Source organism: Nycticebus coucang, chromosome 15, assembly GCF_027406575.1.
Source record: "Nycticebus coucang isolate mNycCou1 chromosome 15, mNycCou1.pri, whole genome shotgun sequence".
Classification (NCBI taxonomy): Eukaryota; Metazoa; Chordata; class Mammalia; order Primates; family Lorisidae; genus Nycticebus; species Nycticebus coucang.
The window spans coordinates 51203604-51227509 of record NC_069794.1 but is presented as its reverse complement, the minus strand read 5'-3'; the positions used below and the strand labels follow the sequence as shown (position 1 = coordinate 51227509).

Sequence of the window (23906 nt, the reverse complement as noted above, 5' to 3'; positions counted from 1 at the left end):
TCACCTTCATAACTACACAATGAATTAGGTGTAATATCTGTAATAAGGTACATTATAATGTAGATGAGGCAGAGAAAGGATAAATAATTTGTTAAATTCATATAGCTGGGGCGGCACCTGTGGCTCAGTGAGTAGGGTGCCGGCCCCATATACCGAGGATGGTGGGTTCAAACCCAGCCCTGACCGAACTGCAACAAAAAAAATAGCCGGGCGTTGTGGCAGTGGCCTGTAGTCCCAGCTGCTCGGGAGGCTGAGGCAAGAGAATCACATAAGCCCAAGAGCTGGAGGTTGCTGTGAGCCGTGTGACGCCACGGCACTCTACCAAGGGCAGTAAAGTGAGACTCTGTCTCTACAAAATAAAAAAAATTCATATGGCTGGTATATAATCAAACTTGAAAAGCCATTTGTCTAGCTTTTCTGATTGATAACACGGCAACATTAAACACAACTGTGTTATTAGGGTACTTTGTAGCTACTTAAACACAGATAAAAGCAATGTTGAGTGCCTTTCATGTAACTTATAAAAAGAAAATTATCAGTATCAATTCCACAGCCTAAGGAATAACCAAAAAATATTATCTATCATATGATAAGCCACTAATTTTCAGGAAGTTTGTGTTTTATTCTGATCAAAGGTGGTAAACACGAAGCTACTAGGATTTAAAAAGTAATAATAATATTATTTACTATCATCTATCTAATGTACGGCCAGAGGAAACAACATATTCACTTTGTCGCCCTCAGTAGATTACCATGGCGTCACAGCTCACAACAACCTCCAGCTCTTGGGCTTAGGCAATTCTCTTGCCTCAGTCTCCCAAGTAGCTGGGACTGCAGGCATCCGCCACAATACCTGGCTGCTATTTTTTTGTTGTAGTTTGGCCAGGGCCAAGTTCGAACCTACAACAGTATCTGGGGCTGGGGCCCTACTCACTGAGCTGCAAGCACCACCCAGGAAACAACATATTCTATGTGTCAATATTATGATAGAAATAAAAATCATTTGCTTTTCCAAATCAATTATCAGGTAGATTTCACAATTAATAGATTTTTATTAAAAAAGAAAACATTAGAATATAACTTCCTCTTACCTTATGAAATAATCATTTCGAATCAGCAAAAGATGCTGAAGAATAGAAATAAAATATCCTTCTGCCCTAGTTTCCTTAACTGTGTTCCACACCATGTTGTAAACATCATATGCTTCAGTGAGTTGATTAAGGAATATATGGACTTATTTATACTCTACACTGTACAATTATGAATGTGACAAAATCTACTATGTAAGGCTCTGAAACCCTAAAACAAATGAACATTTTATATATTCAACAAGAACATGGGTATTTAGGATTAAGGGTAATGGAAAAACTCTGGAAAAGGCAACTTGACCTGACAATTCCTAGCTTCCCTTCTATATGATCAATTCCAAATAATCCGCCTCTCTCCTAAGTAAAGATGTTACTGGGGCAAAGGTAATAGGCAGCTGGTTGTGAACACTGTACTCAGGGCTAAGGGTAACCCAAGCAAAAGAGCAGATACCAGGCATTGCCTGTCATGCAGAAGCCCCAAATGAGGCTAGGAAACTGCTGAATCTCAAGAAGAGCACAGACAAAGAATTATCGTGGGGCTCATGGAAGCATGAAGCAAGGTATAGGGAAGTGGCTAGTGGACAGAGGCTACCCTGTTCCTAAAGCTGCATGTCACTGGGTGGGAGAGGAGGGGCCAAATATTTAAAAAAAAAAATTTAAATAGATTGCATCCAGAACAGAATCTGTTAGCTTTAATATCCACACATGTATGTGTGTATTCATAAAAATATATATTAAACTAAATAAAATGTTTCTGATTCAGAAAGCATTGATTTCATATGATCTGTGTAGAAATAAGTTAAATATTTGAGGGGATGCAGTTAGTTTAGATTTAGCAATAATTTCACATATTATCTGACTAGATTTCTGAACAAATGGATATTTAAGTTCAGCTCTAATATCTTGGAGGCGCTGGGAGAACTCAATCAAATCTTCTTCCTTGTGCTCGTCAAAGACTTTAAGTTGGATATCCAGGCCATCATTCTTAATGCGTTTTAAATTCTAGAGATATTAAATAGAAATTATGATGAATGATTTTGTTTTTAATTATGTAAAAGAGTTAATGAAAAACATATAAACAATAAACCAACCATTCAACTTGATTTATAGCATTCAAACATTTAAAGCATTAAATAATACTCAAATCTTATCATCTATATCTCAAAAATAGGTTTTTATACTCAAGCCTTTTCCCACAGATAAATTATTCTTGATGGTAATTTATCTAAATTTCCCCCAACTCAAGTACTCTTCTAATTTAAATATTAATAAGAAGTCTGCAGGGCACTTACTGGCAATATCTCTTTCAATCCACAACGCATAAATTCATTTCTGATGTGAAGTCTGAAGTCCAAATCATCAGGAGACGTAACAAGGGCATTGATGAGCTGCATACAAGCTACCTACAACAGATTGTACAGTGAGACTCTTACTGGATTCTCAACATTAAAGAAAGAAGAACAAAACCAAAACATCAAGGTTTTGTTCTAAGTATTATCAAGTATCCTTCCTATTAAAACAATCATTCGTAAGTAAAATATTTTCACCAAGTATAAATTAAGAAATATAATTATTTGAGGGTTTCTGAGGTGAAAAAGGAGATGGAGAAATATTAGCCATCGGTAACATTCCATAAAGAAAAATCCACTCATAAACAAGAGTTAAGTTCTTATCCAGTGATATCACTCTGCACACATACAATAGAAATTGAACATAACCAAGTTGAAAGATATAAATATCTATTGGATGAATAACATATAAAATAAAATGACAAAATAATTTTCCATTTGTCAAGAAAAACTTAAAGACCCAACTACCTCAAGGTCTACAAGGGTCTTAAATCTGGTTAATAGGGTTATTATATCCATAATTTATATAATGAACACTGCATAATTAATTTCTAGGCGTTAATTTATCAGAGAATTGTTTTCATGCTTTGGCAAAAATTCAAAATTACTATATGCTATGTATTAACCAGAAATAAATTATCCAGCTAAATTCCTTAGTATTTAGCTAAATAAGTTTTTAAATCACAAAATTTTTCAATTTATGGTTAATACTTAAACTTCTAACTTCTTCATTTTTTCATCCATGGCTGAAACACATAACGTCTTTCATCATCCAAAATCCCTAACATGGGAGCAAAAGAGATTCTCTCTAGAGAAGCAAAGTATTCTTTGTTGTTGTTGATAGTGTTATTTTTCTAAGCCTGCTACATTCTACCTAAAGTCTGGCAAGAACTACTGGACTACTAATCAATATGTTTAACCCCACGCTGTTCCCTAAATTGTCTTTTCTTCATCCCTTAAGGCAAGGTTTATATGAATTTAAAATACCGTTTTAGAATAAGACCCCAACAGGGGTCTCAGTTCCTGCTGCTTGAAATATATAGTAATTGTTATATTTGATATCTAAGCATTAAATCTGACCAGCATGCTTCTCCTGTCAAAACTTAAGATTGCTTATAGTGGGGGTGAGAAATATGCCAGAGGAGAAAGGGAAAAAAGAAAAACACACTTCTAAAAGTAAAAAAATAAAAAAAAAACCCACAGTCTACCTTCCTAGTACACATTCACTCAGCTATAACCAGTTCATGTCAAAAAGTCAAGTTTAAAATGTTTTCTCTCCATCTCCTGCCATTCATTACCTCGTACCCACAAAATTATTTTCAGCAATGCCACATAATTTTAAAAGATCTCAAAGAATATATAAATAATGCTTGTTTATGTTAGAGAAACTACATTAAACCAGTCACCTGGTTTCCAGAAAAATGCAAATTACAGAAAACTCAAAAGTAGTTAAATAGAAAAACTACAGCAAATATCACCTAAATGAAAAGCAGATATGTAGATAACAGTAACATAAAACTGAGCAGAAAAGAGGGAAAGGATAATGCAAACTTTTTTCCCAGAAATATTCAAAAAGGTAATTCTCTATAGAAGAAAAAATAAGAAATTAAATTGAAATAATGAATTTAAGTTAGATTTATAAAATCCCCTCCCAATTCTAACAGTAATTATCCATTACCATCACCTACAACCTATTAATTTATACCATATAAATAATTTTCTGTGAATAAATATAAGTATGTACTAAAACATAACATTCCCTCTAAAAAGTTTCTTCTAGGTTTTTAACACATGTATTGTGATATATATGTGTGTATGTATGTCTGTGTGCATTTGTGTTTTATCCATTGAATTCTTGCCCTTTTTGGAAAAACAAGTATAAAATTCAAGGTACACTAATGCCTGAGCCCCATCCACAAAGCCTGTGCAATTATTTTCAAAGGCCACCAGAGCAGATGTTTTATACATGATTCTTAGAGAGAAGATAGACAGTCGTCTAACAAATAGAAAAAGAAAGTAGTCTTCAGATTGTTTGCTCTTGGGCCAACATACTCATCCTAGATATAATAAGTAGATGTCTTTATAAGTAAAATAATGGTTATCCTACTCTGTAAAAATATATCAGCTTAAGGAACTAAATCCAGATTGAAAACAAGTACCAATAAAATAAATAAAAATTCTATCAGAATCTTCAGATAGTTATTATCTGGGCCTGGAAGATACAGTATAGACTGTATTCATCTTCTCTACCCCATAGCAGAAATCATCTCTCTCTCTTTGCACAATCAAATTTCACATTTATCAAGCTACAATGAGTAAATGATGCTTATAAGAAATATTTTACCTCCAATATAAAGAAATTCCAAAGATTTTCAAATTCTATGCAATTAATTCAGAATAGAAACTAAACAGACTACATATGCAAACAGTATATATGCAAATACAGGCTCTATAATTTTGTTATAGAGAGATGAATGGAACCTTCTCTAAAGAAGACAGACGAATTTTATTTATACTTCCAATTGAATGCTCTGTAAATGACACAGTTAGGAAGTGAGTTAGTACAGTACATGTAACTCCAGTAAGGAAGATCTTTTTCTACTGTTTTTAATATTTTTATGGAACGTAAACTACTTATATAATAAGGGGAACTTCTTGATTATTTAAATTTTAAAAAATGTTGTTTTTCTACTTTCTGAGACATGGAAAAGGAAGATCCAAGCAAATGTTCAAAGATCTATTTTATAACTGAATCGAATGAAATCTAGAGATTAAGGAGATTCTTCTTAGAATTAAGAAAAAAAACTATCTTTGCAGCAGCCATAAGAATGAAACCCTTAATCTCTGGCTGCAGGAACCATAAATGACCTGCAGCCCCATCAAAGCATCTAAGCTTAAGCCACACTTCCTTGCTCCCAGCCAATGCCTAAACACAGCAAGTTTACTAAAACCAGACCTATTCATGGGACACAAGACACTTTACTTCAAGGATTCCCCAATGACCTCGCCAAGCTCTCCTAGAACATCAGGGTGGCCTGAGACAGTTTTATTCAACCTTCATTCCTTCCCTCTCTCCCTCACAGCTACATTGAGTTTGACAGCTCTCCCAGCCTCCCCAACTCCTTCCCCAGGTTCCTTCATAAGCATTTCCCCTAGTCCTTTCTACATCAAACCTCTAGCTTCTCAGGAAGACACAAAGAGCCTTATTTCACAAAGCAAGTTTTAACAAGGGTATCATTTTCATATTGTCTAATTCATAAGCATTTTAACTGAAGCTTAATCAAATTTCCTATTTTTTAAGTATTTAACAGAACACTTTCACTTTTTCTTTTTGTTCCTTATATATGACCACACTCTGTGCTTTCATATGTTATCATCAGATATGGGTTAAGACCATATTATATGTGTATGCCGGGATACTAAATAAGTATGAGACACAGTTTTCTTCTAGTAACAATTGACATTAAAGTTGTGTCCCCTAAGCCTAAGGTTTCTCTCCTAAAACACAACCTACAGCAAAGGGCCCTCTTCTCATCACACTACAAGTATCACACTATGGTCACCTGAGCTGGTATCTGAGCTACTCTAAGTGCTACAAGGAATAAAGTCCTTTGTTTTTAACATAGGCATTCATGTTTTCTGACAGAATGCACAAAGTGTGGCAGAATTACATATCAGTTTACAAGTAGCAGAAAAATCACCCCCCACAAACTCTGGAATTCCCAGACGTTGATTCTTTTCCTGATAAAATACATCCTATGACCAACAATGGGTCATAGGGTATAAAAAAAAAAAAGTGAGATGATGGCTATGTTAATCAGTTTGATTTAAGCATTCCATATTGTATATCCTAGCAAAGCGTGGCTCTCACAAGATTAGACAGAAGACACATACAGAAAGGAAAAAAATAAATAAAAATAACAAAAAGTAAAGTGTGGCAAAAACTGAAGACTGGTTAATCCACACTTATTTCAGTCCTTTTCTACTAAGGAAGAACTGGCCAACATGAGGGGGCAATCAAACACAGGAAGACTGGACCCTATGATGGAGGCTGTCGTTCTGCTAAGGCAACTGTGGTAGAATGTCTACTGTCCCTAGTGTCTCAGATACTGCCCAGAAGCTCTAGAAATAGTGTTTCCATTAGAATACTGCTATGATATGATGTGGTATTTTTCTCGTGAATTACTATGTTCTATCCACATATGATTCCCTGGACCTGCCAGAAATTCTATAGGGTGCCCAAAACCATTTTCTACTTAAATTAGCTAAAGCAGATTATATTGCTTGCAGCTAAAAAACCCTACCTGATACATTTGAGAAAAGAAAGTAATGCATGCTTTTTTAAAGTCCTATATTTATATTTGTACTTTCTTTCCAGATAATAAGATTCTCTAAGGCCTGAGAATAACTTTAAGTTATTTGGGGCACACGGTTTCTCATTTTCTTACTATACTATATCAAATGTCTGTTCAAATTCTATGATAAGCATAGGCAGTCAAATTATCTTTATTGTTATGATCAGACTAGGAAAAAGTCTACCAATCCTCCTTTAAAAAGCACTCTGTGCACATTAGGTGAGATCCCATCAAATACCCTTCCTCCACTGGCCCTCTCCCTTCCTCCTCTCCCCTCCTTTCTGGACTAGATTTGTTTTTTATCATTTGTCTGAATGTGTAAGTGATTATCTAATGTGCACAATGCAAGAGTACATTTTAAAACAACTAAAAGTAAATTATAAATGTCTTACCACAAAAAACAAGTGAGATGATGGCTATGTTAATCCGTTTGATTTAAGCATTCCATATTGTATATCAAATCATTGCACTGTACTCCATAAATGTACACAGTTATGATTTAATAAAAATTAAGTTAAAAAATTAAAAAAGCACTCTTTGATAAATAGAATTTGCAATATAACAATAAAGATCACTTTTATTTTACTATCTACCATTTTCTCCAATTTAAAAGAAAAAAATTGGGTTTTTTTTATTCAGTGACAAACAAGTTTCACTTTCAATTTGGTGATCTGATACTATTACCCAGATTAGTACATTTTAATAAATGCAAATTATATAGCTAATGAAACAAAATGGGCACTTGGAGCAATAGCTTTATGAGAAAATTGACAATGAGCTACCTCTAAAATATACTTTATTTGTAGAAAATTCTGAAAGACCCAGAGAAGGAAATATTTTTAGATATTATCAATACTACAGTGTTACTTAATAATGTAAGTATACTTGAAAATAACACATAATCAGGAATCTTTAGAAAAGAGAATTTCCTTTCCCTTTTATTTTCCCCTTTGGCCTCAGTTAGCACTCTGGAAAATGTACCTTTTACTCTTAACCTAAGCTTGCCACATGCTAGCTATTCCAACACATCAGGCTTAATAAAACACTGAGAAGCCTTTATTAGGTAGGAAAAACCTACAACAAAACGGTTGACTAGGGAAAACAAAAATGTAGAACAATCCTTCCCATTGTCTAGTCTTAATCAAGAGCATGGAAATTTAACCTGAATATATTAGAAAATGAGGAAAAATATTAAAAGGATGGTAAAATAACCCTTTACTTTTTGATGAAAATTAAGCTTTGAGAACTTTATCAAAAAAATTATTTTAGTTTTATAGGACATCCGAAAATTAACAACATTATTAACTGTGACAGAAAATGCAATTACTTACAACTAAGGCAATTAGTTTCATAAAAGCAAATATAATCATCCACCTATACCTAGGGAAATTTCTCAAAATTAAATCAAATACATGAAATCCATAACTATCAAAGGACAAAGTTGCTGCTAGGCCCGATCTAACACCAAATATGACAAATAGCCATAGTTAAGAAAGCAATCATCTTCACAAATGTTCACAGCATTATTCACAGCAGCTACAAAGTGGAAACAACATAAATGTTTATAAACTGACGACATTTAAACAATGTGGTAAAGCCATGCAGTGGACTACTTTGTGGCAATAAAAAAATGCAGTACTAATACATACTCCAACGTGGATGAATCCTGAAAAAGTATGCTAAATGGAAAGAAATTCTGGAATATGCAAAACTATAGAAAGCAGATGACTGTTGCAGGGTAAGGCTGGAGAGAAAAGGAGACTGTGGGTTAGAGCTAAGGGGGCAATTAAATGGGGGCAATTAAAATGTTCTAAAATTGACTGTGATAAAGGTTGCACAACTCTGGGAATATAAAAAAACACTGAATTGTGCAATGTCAATAGGTAAATTACATGATATTATTTTATCTGAATAAAATTTAAAAAAAAAATCACTTAAAAACTGCACCAAATCTTTCCATAAATAGAATAGTTTAAATTTCTTCAAGTTTTATTATCTTCTATAGAAATACTAACCTATACGATTCCAAATTTTCAATTGATATTTCTCTCCCAACAAATATTCACTGGCTAATATACATTTATCAGAAATTTAGAATTGTTACTTTTCCAAAACATAGCACCTTCCATAAAATTAGTAACTACCCATAAAAGAAATGATTTAATTGATCCTAAAATTTGTTAAGTTAATGGAGTTTGCCTTCAAGTTCATATTGGTTGTTTAATTAGTAGTCAATTAAACATTAAAATCAAATAGATTTATCTTAATGTCTGATAGCCAAAACAATTTAATATGCCAAATAACCAAGAATTAGAAGGCTGTAATAATCTAAACTTTCCAATTAATGAGCAACTCGTGTCATTTACAATACTGGGCTTTGTTCTAATCAAGCCATTCCTCATCCCTCCAGTCACAGCTTAAAACCTCAAGTGATGTGATACTATTGTAAATAAAAGAATGGGAACCTCATTTTACCAATATTTAAGAAAAATTTTATTTAGAAACAATTATAAATTCATAAAAAAAAAAGTTGCCAAAAATAAGATAAAGTAATTTTTTGACTTTTCTTTACGAAGTTTTCTGTAGGTTTACTCTTCTATAATTTTGCAGTGAATAGGAAGCCTGGGGCCAGGTTCTAGAAAGGAACTAGTTAAAGCACCAGATGACAATATATCAACCACACAGAGGAAAAATACAAAAAAGAAAAAGAAAACAGAAAAGAAGAGAGTAATTGGTGGGACCACACCTAGGATGCATCTTACAAGGGTACATGTGAAACTTACTAAATGTAGAATATAAATGTCTTAACACAATAACTAAGAAAATGCCAAGTAGGCTATGTTAACCAGTTTGAAGAAAATATTTCAAATTGTACATAAAAGCAGTGCATGGTGCCCCATGATCGCATTAATGTGCACAGCTATGATTTAATTAAAAAAAAAAAAAACTTAAAATAAAAAGAAAAGAAAAGAAGAGAGAGAAAGGGGGAGATAGGAGACTAGGTAGAAGAAACAAAGTATAATAGAAAAAGGAACAAAGGAGAAGAGAAATGGAGATAATAGTACATGAATTAAAAGATCCCAGAACACTGGCCAGGTGCCATGGCTCACACCTGTAATGAGTCCCAGGCAGGTGGATTGCCTGAGCTCATCAGTTCAAGACCAGCCTGAATAAGAGCAAGACCCCATCTCTAAAAATAGCTAGGCATTGTGGAGGCACCTGTTGTCCCAGCCACTGGGGAGGCTGAGGCAAGAGAATCGCTTGAGCCCAAGCATTTTAGGTTGCTGTGAGCTATGATGCCAGGGTACTCTATTGAGGGTGACAAAAGTGAGACTCTCTCTCTACAACAACAACAAAAAAAAAATCCCAGAACACCAAGTAATTGAGGCACAGTGTGTACACCAGAGACTGAGAACACATCCCAGACCCCAACGCCAGCGTCCTCTGCTCCACCCAGAATGAGTGAAGAGGGGCTCTTTTCTAGAGGCTCCAGCAGGGTCAATATAATAGGGACTATCTACTCACATCTTTAAACCTGCCTACTGCCAAAAGAAACAAATCCCATCAGCAAGGTTCCTCACTACTTATTCATAAACCTCGTCAGCTGAAATGTCATCATAAATTTATTAATTTTGCAGTTCTTCAAACACCATGTTCAATTTTTAATTTTAATTTAACTTTTTTTTAATTTAAGAATTGGCTTTTCTATTCCTACCATACCAGGAAACAATTAAAGGACTATGCTACCCAGAACTTAAAAAAAAAAAAAACTATAATTTTAACTTTCACTAAGTGTGAAACAGACATACTTCATATTCGTTTCCAAACTTTGCTGCATGTAAGAATCACTTGAAAATCTTTTTTAAAACTCCACATCACAACCACACCAATTAAATTTTAAATATTGGAGGGTAAGAACCAGTTTTAATGCAGGTTATTTATTTTTAAAAGATTCTCAGGTTTGATTAACAATGATATTACAATAATTACACCAATGAAAACATCATTTAAAAAAAATTAAATGAACATTAGCCATTCACCTCAGATACCAAAACATTTAAGTATAGGCTGAACATAGTGGCTCATGCCTATAATCCTAGCACTTTGGGAGGCAGAGGTAAGAAGATCACTTAAGGCCACAAGTTGAGGAAGACCATGATGAACAAAGCTAGAAATCACTTCTACAAAAGTGAGAAAAATCACCCAGGTGTGGTAGTGGGCAGCAGTAGTTCTAGCTACTTAGAAGATACAGGCAGGAAGGAATGCCTGAGCCCAGGAGTTGTCCTGGGCAACACCGTGAGACTCTGCCTCAAAAATAAATAAAAATAAAATGTTTAAGGCTAAGGGTGAATTTTTGGAAGTATATATTTCTGAAAATATCTGTAACCTGGAGTTTTGTTATTACTTGTGTAAACTTGCAACTTTTCAGTTATGAAAAGCAAAACAATGAAAAGGCATAATTTACCTAATTGGCAAAACTTTTTAAAAATTATAATAATTAATGAGACATAAAATAACAATTCATAGGACTATGTTTATATCTTTTATAGGGCAAATCTAGTAATTCTACTGCTAGAAAAGTAAACAACAGAAAAATCATAATTGGATCTATAGGAAACTACAACTAGTACAACTCAAAATTTTATGTTTTTATTAAAATTGCCATAAAAGAATATTAAATAGCATACAGTGCTTTGTGATAGTATTTAAATATAAGCCAGTCACAAAACAATTAAAAAATAATGTATACAATATGTCACTTAAAAATATATTTTATATAAATGAAACGTACCTGCAATTGAACTGAATTGTGTCGAAGGCCTTCCACAATAGAAAAAAACCTGTCAATTTTTCTTTCTTCACCAGCTGAAGTTAAAGCTTCTAAAACTTCTTCAAGGCTATTGGAAATTTTGAATCTATTATTAAATTGTAAGTAGCAAATAACACAAATGTGTAATATACTTGCTTCATCCCATTAAAGAAGACAATACTCCTAGGCAACTAATAACATTTTACAAGTAGCTTGCTGAATATATACCATATATCAAGCACTGTTCTAAACATGTTTTTGTTTTAATTCATTTATCCCTGACAATAACCCTATGAAGACATTCATCATGCACTTCTATAATATTTACTACACATCAGGTACAATATGAACCACTTAACAAGTATTAACTCTAAAGTATAGAACAACTACATAAGGTATTATTAGCTCATATTAGAGATTAGGAAACTAAGGCAGAAAAAGGTTAAGCAACTTGTCCAAGGGCTCATGTATACTAAACGGTGGAGCAAGTACCTGAAATAAGACTATCTGTGTAGTAAGCACTGCATACGTATGTTATTAACTACTACACTCTAATGTCTCCCACATTTAAGTAAATGAGGTTATAATGACAAAAAAGAAAAATAGCAAGGTATTATAAATACTCAAATATATAATAACAATGTAAGAACTATACTTCCTCCCTTTTAAATAGTTATGTTTCCAATAATTTAGACTATTATAGCTCAGTTTGTAGCCATAGCCATGGAGTCCTAAATGTTATTTAAATCATTTTGATATCCTAATTATTGAGTCAAGAAACAAAAAAAATATGGAAGAGGAGGAGGAAAGAAGAGAAAAAAGAGGATAAAAAAAGATAAAGGAAATAAAGATGAGGAAAGAAGAGGGCACACTGGAAGAGGAAAGGGAGAACAATATAGGGAAGGAAAAAGAAAAGTCCAAAAGGAGGAGGAAAAGAAAGGAAGAAAGAAGGAATGAGGAGCTAGTAAGGGGAAGTAAAGGATGATGAAAGAGAGAAAGGGGAAAGGGGCAGGGGGAGCTCAGAAAGTATCATATGTATTAACATAAAATTCACTCTCAAGATTATACACTAAACTTTTGAAAGTCCTGAAGCTGCAGGCCTGGCTTTGCATGTTCGGGACTGCAGCTGGGTATAGCTAAGCCTCTTTAATTAGATACATGTGCATATTAGGGGCTAACAGCACCAGCTTCAGCAAGACCTCCACAAGGCTGATTTTCAAATGAATACAGGAGGTTACACAATAGAGGACTCTGCCTACCCTTACACAAGGAGAATAGTTCTTTCAGTTGTTCAGTGTTTACATTATTATTTTTTTAAAAGCATTTTAAATAATTAGGACCTCAATCTTCTTTAAATAAAAATATTTATCCTAATAATTGTCTTTAATAAATACGTAATGGTCTTTGTAACAGTCCTAAGCTGTAAGGTCTTCCTATACACTTATGGTCAAAGACTTGGTACCCTCAACCAGTAAAATACTGTTATAAATGTGTGTGTATCTCTTTCTAAATCTGTCTTACTAGATTTTCAAATAGTAATATGCTTGTTTTTATACGGGGATAGACATGACCAACAATATGAAATAATTCTATTTTTAAAAAATGAAATAGGAAACAGAACCATTTGTATATTTTTTCAAGTCTTCATTTACAATTTTTCTTTAGGGCTTAAGTTAAGGTAAACCTGAGGAGCACACTTCCTACTGAAAAATCAGACTGTGATGTGACCAGATTCTTAAGTTCAAAGTAGTTTTAATATGACAGTTTTCACAGAAATGCAAACATTTATGTTCAGCCTGTAAGAATCTTATTCAGCTGCCTAAATATACGTCAATATTCATTGATTTAAAGTACATTCTACTCTAACGTAGAATAATGAAACATGAAATTAATCAAGTTGTATTAAATTATTATATAGTTAGAGAAAAAGTTGAGAACACTTACATGCTTTCCTCCCCTACAATGCACACTGCAGAGAGAAGTTTAACCACATCCGTCATCATATTGGGGTACTTGGGATCCATGGCTTTGGCCAATAAGGAAAGACTCCTCTCTTCACTCATAATTCTTTCCAAGCCATACTATTAAATTTTGAAAATAAAAAGTTAAATGTTAGAAGTTATTCAGAAAAATATTACCCTGAAAGCAATGTAGTTATTAAAAACCTTTGACAGAATAATACACTTAAGTGTAAAAATATAGAGACCATGTAATATCTTTAAAAAATTCATAAAGGTATCACTTTATATCAAGAAATATAAAACTAAATCAAATATAATTCCTCAAAGGTGATTTTACAGTAATATGACATATAATTAATAAGATCAGTAAGTGTCAACTGGAGAAAGAGAGAAGCAGGGAGAAATATGGGACTTCTCAACAGGAATGCCCAAAACAAGCAGCCAGCTATCAAATCAGATACTGAGAGCATGAATACCTTTTTCCTGGGATGAAATGTTAGTAAGAGATATCTTACCACAAGTAAACACATAAATTAGCACTGTTGAAGAGAAATACGATGTAAGCCACATAATTAATTTTAAGCAAGTAAAACTAATCAAATATATCCAAAATATCATTTCAACTGTACCCAATATGAAACATTCATTGATATTTCATTTGTTCTTCTTCCTGAGTATTTGGAATGTGGTGTGTATTTCACACTTATAGAACCTCTCAATTCAGACCAGACACATTTCAAGTGCTCAAACGCCACACACACCTACCACATGCTATTATCTACACCACAGGGGTAGATACTAGCGCTTACTTCATAAATGGGCAAGAGGTGAAGATTGATTTGGGCAGATAACATATAGAAACTGGCATAATGTATTCTAATCAGAATAATTTATCATCGGGAAAACAATGCAGTTGTAAACTCATTATTTAAATGGAATGATTTGGGATAAGAATAAAGTTTGTTTGCTACCACCAGGATGTCACATTCAATTAGAAGATAAGGAGTTATGTTAATGATGTATCTGTGAATGATAACTATCAAAATATAGAGAATGACTAGAAGCAATAAAATAATGCTATTTACCTATCATGCATCTCAGAGGATCCTTCTAAAAAGTGAGAAATTGGTTAACCAGAGCTACTATCAAGTACTAAAAAGGGCCTTAATCCCAATTACTGACCTATAAACTAGGACTTAAACTCAAACTCAGCACTACATATAAGCAAAGCTGAAACCTGCTACAAGCATAGACCCAAATGCTTTATTATAAAATCCTATTTATAACTTCCCTATATTGTATATGGCATTTACGCAAATAAATTTTCACAGTGCTGAAATACTGCATTTGCTGTAAACCACTATCTGAGAAACACTGGTACAATGGAGAAGTACAAAAGCAACGGGCAGTGGCCCCAAGATAGGACTTTTGGAGAGACTTCTCCATCTTGTTGGTGATAGAGACATGTTTATAAGACAGCTAAACAGTCAGGAAATGCTTACTTTTCTGATTCCCTGGGTGGTTACATAAACGGAAACAAAAGAATAAAAATGTAAGCATAGGGCCAGAAACAATAAGATGGCTTGACAATCACTCCAGGGAATGGTCAGCAGCTTATAAAGTACTATCTAGATTCAACTCAGAAAGTCAATCAATGATTACCAAGTACCAAAAGCTCTGTCCTAATAAAGCTGAGGACTGAGTTAAACTTGCTTCTAGCATTTTCCCTTTCCTACCCACCTGGCTATCCTTAGAATCAGAATCCTGTGACTCCTCAAGCCACCGAAGGCAACTCATGCTCATTTTCTCCAAGTAATACTATGCACCTTTTTCAGCCAAGCCCTCTGGCCCTAAACCATTTTGTGTGAAAGGTGGAATATGAGCATTCTGTGATTTCATGGTTTTGACCATCATTTAGGGAACCCTGACCATCACAGACAGCACTCTCTGCTTTTGCTAATGCAAAAATGTGGAGTGCTTATTTTAAGACTAGAATGAGGCCGGACTACCATGACTCAATATCTATAACTAAATACAGAATTGCTATTTGTGTAAAAGTTACTTTCATTCAATTATTTAAAAAACAAAGCAAAACCAAATATATAGCATGTACTTGGTGTGAGAAACAGTCAACTTACCAGGGCTAGCGTTAAAGTGCATTTAATGAAGGCTATTATAGGTTAGAGAGATGTGACAAATTTTGAAAGGTCTAAGGATGTATCTTTGCTGAATGTCAAGGACCCACTCTGGGTATTATGATAGCTGGTCTGTTCTAAACTGAAGACCAAAGCCAAGTTCTGTTTACATTCTACACAAGACCTATTATTACCTAATAGATGGAATTTCAGCTCATTGAAGATGATATTTTAGGTAAAGGAAGGTCAAGATGCTAAATCTCTTTACAGACTGTCCAACATGTAGGCCCACACTACATGAATATTGGTGCTGAGCTACTACTCATGGTGAGTTAACCCAGTAGCAGAGAGAATGTGGATAAAGGGGTTGGCTCTAGGAACAAACCACCCCAGCTTTGGGTGCACATTTTAAAGCCACACACACAAAGTTAATTGCCCAAAATGAAGCCACTGTTCAAATCACCTCAAAATTTAAATAGAGTAACACTTCATCCTTTTATTGTCTTTCTCCTAGACAATTAAAATCTTCCATTTTAATTTTTTTGTCTAATTTATTGTTATAAGAAATTCACATTCTTGTGATGTTGTCAAATTTGCATATTATGTTAATTATATAATTATTGGTACCAAATAAAGTACCACCTTTTTTAATTCTTAAAACCTGCATTTCTTCATTCAGTGAACTCTAATAAAGACTGCACTGTGAAGGTTAGCAAATTTTGTACTTAGAAATATGACCAAATAAAATTTAAAAAACCATCAATCTTGAAGGAAAAAAAACTTTACCAAAAATTTCACATATTACTAAGTTTAGTATTTAGATACTATAATACTAAGTATATCAGTAACTTAACTCTTTATTCTTATTATCACATAAAATAGCACCAGATGTAAGTGGCGACATTTTATACTCCATATATGTAGTTTATAAGCAAGAAAACCTGTTAATATAAAAGAATAAATAATACGTTTAATATAAATTAGAATTTAAATAAAGTTACTTCTCCTCCATTTCAATCTCAAACCAAGTAGGAATATTATCTCCGAATACTACCTCATTTTAGCCATGACACTCTTCCTGAATGCAATCATGATCCACATGCCCTTTTCGTGTGAAAAAATGTTCCTCGGTTTTCTCTACTCTGCCTTTCCATCACAATGAAATTTCCAATTTCTATATTTTCACTTTAGAAGGGGCCTCCTAAATGAGTTCTATGTACTCAGCAGGAAAAGATCTTTCACTATCAGCAGTTTGATTCTTTGATTCATTTACACCTAGAACAGATTATTTAAAACTACTTAATATAATTAAAATCTAATTCTCAAAGAACACTCAATTCAGTATAGAAATGAATTATGATTTCTACATCAGATATTTTCCTTGAAAATTAAATCTGATTGGAGGGGATAAGAAGGAACAAAAATATTTCATTGGTTGACACTAGAAAACTTGGCTCCAGAAAATGCTTTAAAATACATACATAATTTAATAAGGCAGAAATGATTAGAAATTATAAATATTTGCTATATTTAGCAAAAAGAAATATAAATGATAATAATTTCAATACTAGTACTTAAGTGTGTAGCCCTCTGAATGTTTATCTTTATAAGTGAGAATAAAGCAAAATATTAAAATTAATCAGAAATATACAGATGAGTTTGCTATAAAACAAAAATCATCCCACCACCACAGGTAAATTACTTTCCCTGATGTCTAACACCAACTTAAACACCTATCATTACTTCACATGTCATGAGGCAGATGTGTTTAGATGTTGGAGCTAAAGAAATGGCTTGGAATAACATTAATTTCTGCTATTAATGGTGTAAAAACAAACAAAATTGTCAGATAAATCTAACTTCAGTAAAGACCTTAAAGAATTTTTCCCTTCTAATGTAATTTCTTTACGCAAATTGTATGGATCTTCTAGATTTAAGCTTGATCTCAGTATTACTTGGGTTAAACATCATTGCTCCCTGTATAGGACCAGCTTATATTGATTTACAATAATTTCATTATAGATTTTACTGTTGATTTTAAAGTCCCAGAATAAAAGAAGTCTTTCCAATTTGAATCTTTGGTAATAGTTATCAATACAGACTACATTTACTAATCATGTACGATTTTAAAGTTGACCCATACTTTTGAAAATAAAAGAGAGAAGAAAGGAGGAAGGAAAGGCTAGGAAGAACAGGAGGACAAGAACAAGGGAGAAATGTAAGGAAGGGGGGGAAGTGGAAGGGAGGACAGAGAAACAGAGAAACAATTCTAACCTAAACATGGAAACAGATCCATCCCTTACTCCTAAATTTCTCTTCTTGCGAGACAGTTGAACCTAAAATTAATAAAACTTATTATTTTTTTCATCATGTACTGAAAAGCACATCAGAGTGATACATCATCACTTTAGTGCAAATAAAAATCATATATTACAAAATTAGCAATGGACAAATAGTAATTACCTATTGTACATACCTGAGTATTCATCAAAGCTTTTAGACACTGTATAACTTTGTGTTGATTTTTCTTTACAAGTTTTTCTTGCCTGTAATGACATAAAAGATATTAGTGTTGGAATTAAAATTTGAAATACATAGGCTTAATTGAAGACAACGATTAGCAATACTTACATTTTTCCACTAATCAGTTTTTCCAAAATGTCTAGTAATAATCCAAGCCCCTCATGTCCAAAGCTTTCCACCCAACTGAAAAACAAGGAAAAGACTTGTTATACATTTTTAGTATTCTAGTTTGAATTATCATAATAATGGTATATACTCACAAGTATTTTACACTTATTATATTCATAATTACAGCTACAATATAAGAATGACAGAATATAGAAAATCATTCATGATCCATAATACTAGCAGTGAAAGGGGCGGCACCTGTGGCTCAGTGAGTAGGGCGCCAGCCCCATATGCCGAGGGTGGCGGGTTCAAACCCAGCCCCGGCCAAACTGCAACAAAAAAATAGCCGGGCGCTGTGGCGGGCACCTGTAGTCCCAGCTACTTGGGAGGCTGAGGCAAGAGAATCGCTTCAGGCCAAGAGTTGGAGGTTGCTGTGAGCCGTGTGACATCATGGCACTCTACCCAAGGGTGGTACAGTGAGACTCTGTCTCTACAAAAAAAAAAAAAAAAAAATACTAGCAGTGAAAGGAGAAGCAAAGATGGGATAAGGCTATGGTGTGCTAAACTCAGCTAATGCTGGCTCGTGAGAGCTGATTAGGATCCTCTCTTCCATGCTCCATGTTCAGGGACATCATGTCACTTACCTCGAAATCTACCATAGTGATGGTATTTACATCACAGAAATTGGCAAATGCTATCAATCAGAGCTTCCCCACCCATCCACACAGTGCTGCCTGTAAAACATCTTACCAGCACCAAAGAGCAGAGATTGGGTTGATAACCAAAGAATCAATATAATATTTAAACGTAAAAAAAAAAGCCTATGAAAGTTCTTTTTGAAAAGGTTGTATGATAAGTATGTATATAACATCTCCTGTTTTCTTAAAAATTTGCAAGGCCAAATTGTGAATAAAGATCTATGGAGGGATTGGCATAAAGGAAAAAATTACTTGTAAAAATTAATCAAAATAATGGAAAGATCCTTTAGAACTTTCCAAACAATTTCTTAAGTTTCAACGCTGTGGCTCAGTCGGTAAGGTGCCGGCCCCATATACCGAGGGTGGTGGGTTCAAACCCGGCCCTGGCCAAACTGCAACCAAAAAATAGCCGGGCGTTGTGGCGGGCGCCTGTAGTCCCAGCTACTCGGGAGGCTGAGGCAAGAGAATCGCTTAAGCCCAGGAGTTGGAGGTTGCTGTGAGCTGTGTGAGGCCACAGCACTCTACGGAGGGCCATAAAGTGAGACTCTGTCTCTACAAAAAAAAAAAAAAAAAAAAAAAGAAGAGAGAGACAGAAGGGAGGGAAGGAAGGAGGAAGGAAAGAAAGAAATCTCTAGGATTATTTTATAAATGAGTATTTCCATCTTGACCAAACCACACCTATACTATAAACCCACTGATCCAACCACAGTGCTTTACATAATTAGGATAACATAGTCACTAGACAAAAGCTTGCTAGTATAAACAGATAATGTTTTTCAGTAAAGATTTTGAAATGCCAATAAAGAGGAGAATGATAATAGGGCTGGGTGTGGTGACTCACGCCTGTAATTCCATCACTCTGGGAGGCACAGGCAGGCGGATCATCTGAGCTCATGAGTTTGAGACCAGCCTGAGCAAGAACTCGCCTCTAAAAAAATAGATAGGAGTTGTGGCAGGCGCCTGTAGTCCCAGCTACTCAGGAAACTAAGGCAAGAGAATCCCAGAAGTCTGAGGTTGCTTTGAGTTATGACACCATAGCACTCCACTGGGGGTGACAAAGTAAGACTCTGCCCCCCCCAAAAAAAAAAGAAGAAGAAAGGTAATAATCATCTCCGAAAAATAGAAAAAAGAGATATATGTGTATATTTTTTTCCATCCACGTTTTCATGTGTAATTTTGTATATGTGTACTATTAGAACAATAAGATGTTAAAAATTTTTCAAGTAACCAAAAACAGGACATTATAAATAAAAACAAGTTTAAGTCATATACCAGAAACTAATACCATTTTCTTACGATATAACATTTCCAGCAAAAACAAGAAAGTAAAAATCAAATGCAACATATTTACATAAAAAATACTAATATTGTTTAAAATACATCTTTCTCATGTGCACATTTTTGTGAACACAATTTGGTTGCCTATAAATATTTAGAATTTCTAATTTTACAAATTGAAAACAAATTTGCCACTTGGATTGGTAGTCTCTTGTCAGACAATGTTTTATTCATCTATTCTCTTTCCACTGAAAGCCATGGGATAACTAATTCTAAAATGTACTTAAACAGGAAAGACCTTCAGTAAAAGACTGAAGATTGGTATTATAGTTAAAGTGAGGGGAAAAAGTTAAATATAAGTTGCTGCTTTCAAACCAGGATTCTACTTCAAAAGTGAAGAAAGGGTTTACTCTATCAGTAACAGACAGATTACCTGAAGGCACTTTAAATCTTGCTTTCATGTTTCATGAAAATACCTACAGCATCCTGCTTAACCGTTTGCCTTGTTGACATCCTATTCTGTATTTATTATTTCACATGCAGCAAGGAAGCTTGAAATAGAACACGTGGGGAGTAACTTGAGCCTTTTTCTTCAGCTGGCATGGCAATACCTGGAGAGGGGTTCGTCAGACCCCCTGTTAGAACGCCACAGTGGGCCTTCACTATTCTGTTTGAAGTGAATTTTCAACAATCTCTATATTCAAAACCACATATATAAAGATATTCTAAAGTTAATGTAAATGGTTTTGGATTATTCATACTGCCATCACCTTCAATCACTGTGGAGAATAAAAGTCACTATTGCTAAAGTTGCCTTATACCAAAATATACAAAGTAATTTTAAATTATGTCACTATAACAGAAAGACTTTGTTACACTTAATAGGCTTATGTTATGACTCACTATGAAATTTAGGAAGCACATAAATACATATGAATCAGTAAGTTCTCTAATCAGAATAATTAATAATAAAAACAGCTATTTAAAAGTTATCAGCCCTAACATAATTGTAACTAGAATAGTGGGACCCATAGAAGCTCTCAGTCAACTATTTCTAGATCCACAAGATAACTCTCTTCTAAATGGCAGAATATGAATCATTAAAATGCAATTTACTCCCACTCATATATATTACATAGAAATGAATTCTCTATAAAACAAAACTTATTAAAGTTGCATGTAAAGTGGCATTAAACAAAGTCGTTTTATATGTCACAATCTTTTAATTCATTGTGGGAATTAATTTCTTAACAATAAAATCAGAGAGGTAGGCAAGAGCCTTCTGAAAATTAGGTTATACTTTGTATTTCATAAAACATGTCAAAAACAAGAAAAGTGGGACACAGAGAGAGGAGAGGAAGCTGTTTGATAACCAAGGAAACAATACAATATTTTAACATAAAAAGAAAGCTAATGAAAGTACTTGTTGAAAAGGTAATATTAAGATGCAAATTAACTATGCATAAGACAAGTCCATATTGTCTTTTTTTTTTTTTTTTTTTGTAGAGACAGAGTCTCACCTTACCGCCTTCAGTAGAGTGCCATGATGTACACAGGACTCACAGCAACCTCTAGCTCTTGGGCTTCCGCGATTCTCCTGCCTCAGCCTCCCAAGCAGCTGGGATTACAGGCGCCCGCCACAACGCCCGGCTATTTTTTGGTTGCAGTTCAGCCAGGGCTGGGTTTGAACCCGCCACCCTCGGTATATGGGGCAGGCGCCTTACTCACTGAGCCACAGGCACCACCAAGTCCATATTGTCTTAAAATTTGTTCTCTTAAAAATTTGCAAGGCCAACATACCGCTATATTAACACATTAAACGCCAAGTGAGTTGTAGTTTTGAGCCTGGGAGTTCATGAGGCATATATAAGTCACAGTATCTTGACCTAGCTTGACCTAATGAAATACCATGGCCTCAAGAAAAAAAAAAAAATATTTTTTTCTACTGTGGCAGTCATGTGTTAACAAGTGGTCATTCATAAACCCATACTCTCAAATATTTCATTCTCCCCACACAACACTACCTTAAGCAATATTATTTTTAAGAACAAGGGTGTAAATATCACTTCCTATCTCTTCTATAAAGATGTTCTAGATAAAAAGTGATATTGAATAAGCAGGTCTGCAGTCTTGACAGAGGTGTATTGAAATCCACAGTTTTCTACAAAATTGAAAAATTTCTCATCATCAGTGTAAGAAGCAACCTGGAAAAAAATTCATCAACTGATCTATACATGATCAATTTTCAGGAAACAAAATCTGCACTACTTGTTCTGTGCCTGTAGCAGAATGCCATCAGGCATTATGTGGTTTAACTATAAACTCCATTCACGGATGAATAAGCCCTGTGCAAATGTTTCTTCTTCATGAATAGAAATGACAGAGAGATCAGTATGACATTTGTATTGGAAAAATTGCTTTAAAACGCAAAAAGTGGTATGCTAAATACTAATGTAACATAAATCTACCTCTTAAATTTCTATAACAGGAAATATCAAATTATTTTAATTGCCTCAAGCAAAATTTCTTATTACCATTTAGCACTTCCTAGAAGAGGTCTTAATACAGAAGAAAAGAAGAGGAAAAGGTAATAAAACTTAATCAAAAATTTAAAGACAGAGGGTGAGGGAGAACAAGTGTCTAGAATTAGAATGTTTAAACCACCTGTGAATGTTCAAAAGTAGGCTTTGAAATTCAGTTATTGCTTCCAGAGACACAGAATAAAATTAAAAGTGTATAAAATAGTTTCTAACATGTTGTTGGCTTTAGAAAATCAATATAGTTAGTATCCTCGTTCAGCAATACAGGCAATAAGCAGATCTCAGATTTACCTCCAGGCCAAAAGGAACAAAAGACTATCACGTTTGTTTCCCACAGACTGACCATGCCACACTGACATTGTTGTTTTTTAAAGTTGCCACTTTCATGCATCATGAATTACCAGACTGGAATAAACCTACCACATCCAAAGGGCAGACTTACCTGATACCCCTTTCCTTGGGATAGAGGCTATTCCTTATTTATCTTACTTGTGGCAGCACATGGGATAGATTAACCACTTAATAAATGGTTTTATAATGAAACTAAATCACCTTTTTTGTTATACATAAGGAAAAGGACATTCAGAGAGAAGTTAAGGTCACTCTGAAATACAACCTGCGTCTGCAGACATCCAGGCTTTTACCCTTACTTTATATACAGACACAAAGAGATGGTATATTCCATGCACCATTACTGAGCTTGTCGCAACCTTCATGCTAGAAACATCAATTCTGATTTCAGAACTAGTCTTTGTCCACACTGAACTGCAGATGATAAATATCTTAGGAATTGATGGACGGCTGACTCAATGGATGATGTTTCATTACTGTTAAAACCAAAATGTTCATTAATGAAGTCAGTCAGTGTTACTTCCGGGCTCACTGTATGCTTGATACTGCACTATGTAAGAGAATACAAAACCGAATAAAATATTTTTCTGCCCTTGAAAGGATCGCAGACTAGTTGTTGAAACAAAATTAGTTCCAAAACATAATAAGCACTTTAAACATGGTGCTATGGTAAAAGACAATACAATATCTACCTCTCCTGGGAATTTCAA

At 34.2% G+C, this 23906-nt stretch overlaps 1 protein-coding gene across 1 annotated transcript in view; it reads right to left on the bottom strand.

Moving 5' to 3' along the window:
- Positions 1 to 23906, bottom strand: part of DIAPH3 (diaphanous related formin 3) — a 578378-nt gene that overhangs the window by 369259 nt on the left and 185213 nt on the right. The window contains exons 6-12 of the mRNA XM_053563890.1: positions 18330 to 18404; positions 18175 to 18244; positions 13547 to 13683; positions 11585 to 11690; positions 2381 to 2491; positions 1972 to 2090; positions 1092 to 1208 (exon numbers count right to left, since the gene is read on the bottom strand). Of these exons, the coding sequence (XP_053419865.1) occupies positions 1092 to 1208; positions 1972 to 2090; positions 2381 to 2491; positions 11585 to 11690; positions 13547 to 13683; positions 18175 to 18244; positions 18330 to 18404 (735 nt within the window). The remainder of the gene's footprint in view (positions 1 to 1091; positions 1209 to 1971; positions 2091 to 2380; positions 2492 to 11584; positions 11691 to 13546; positions 13684 to 18174; positions 18245 to 18329; positions 18405 to 23906) is intronic.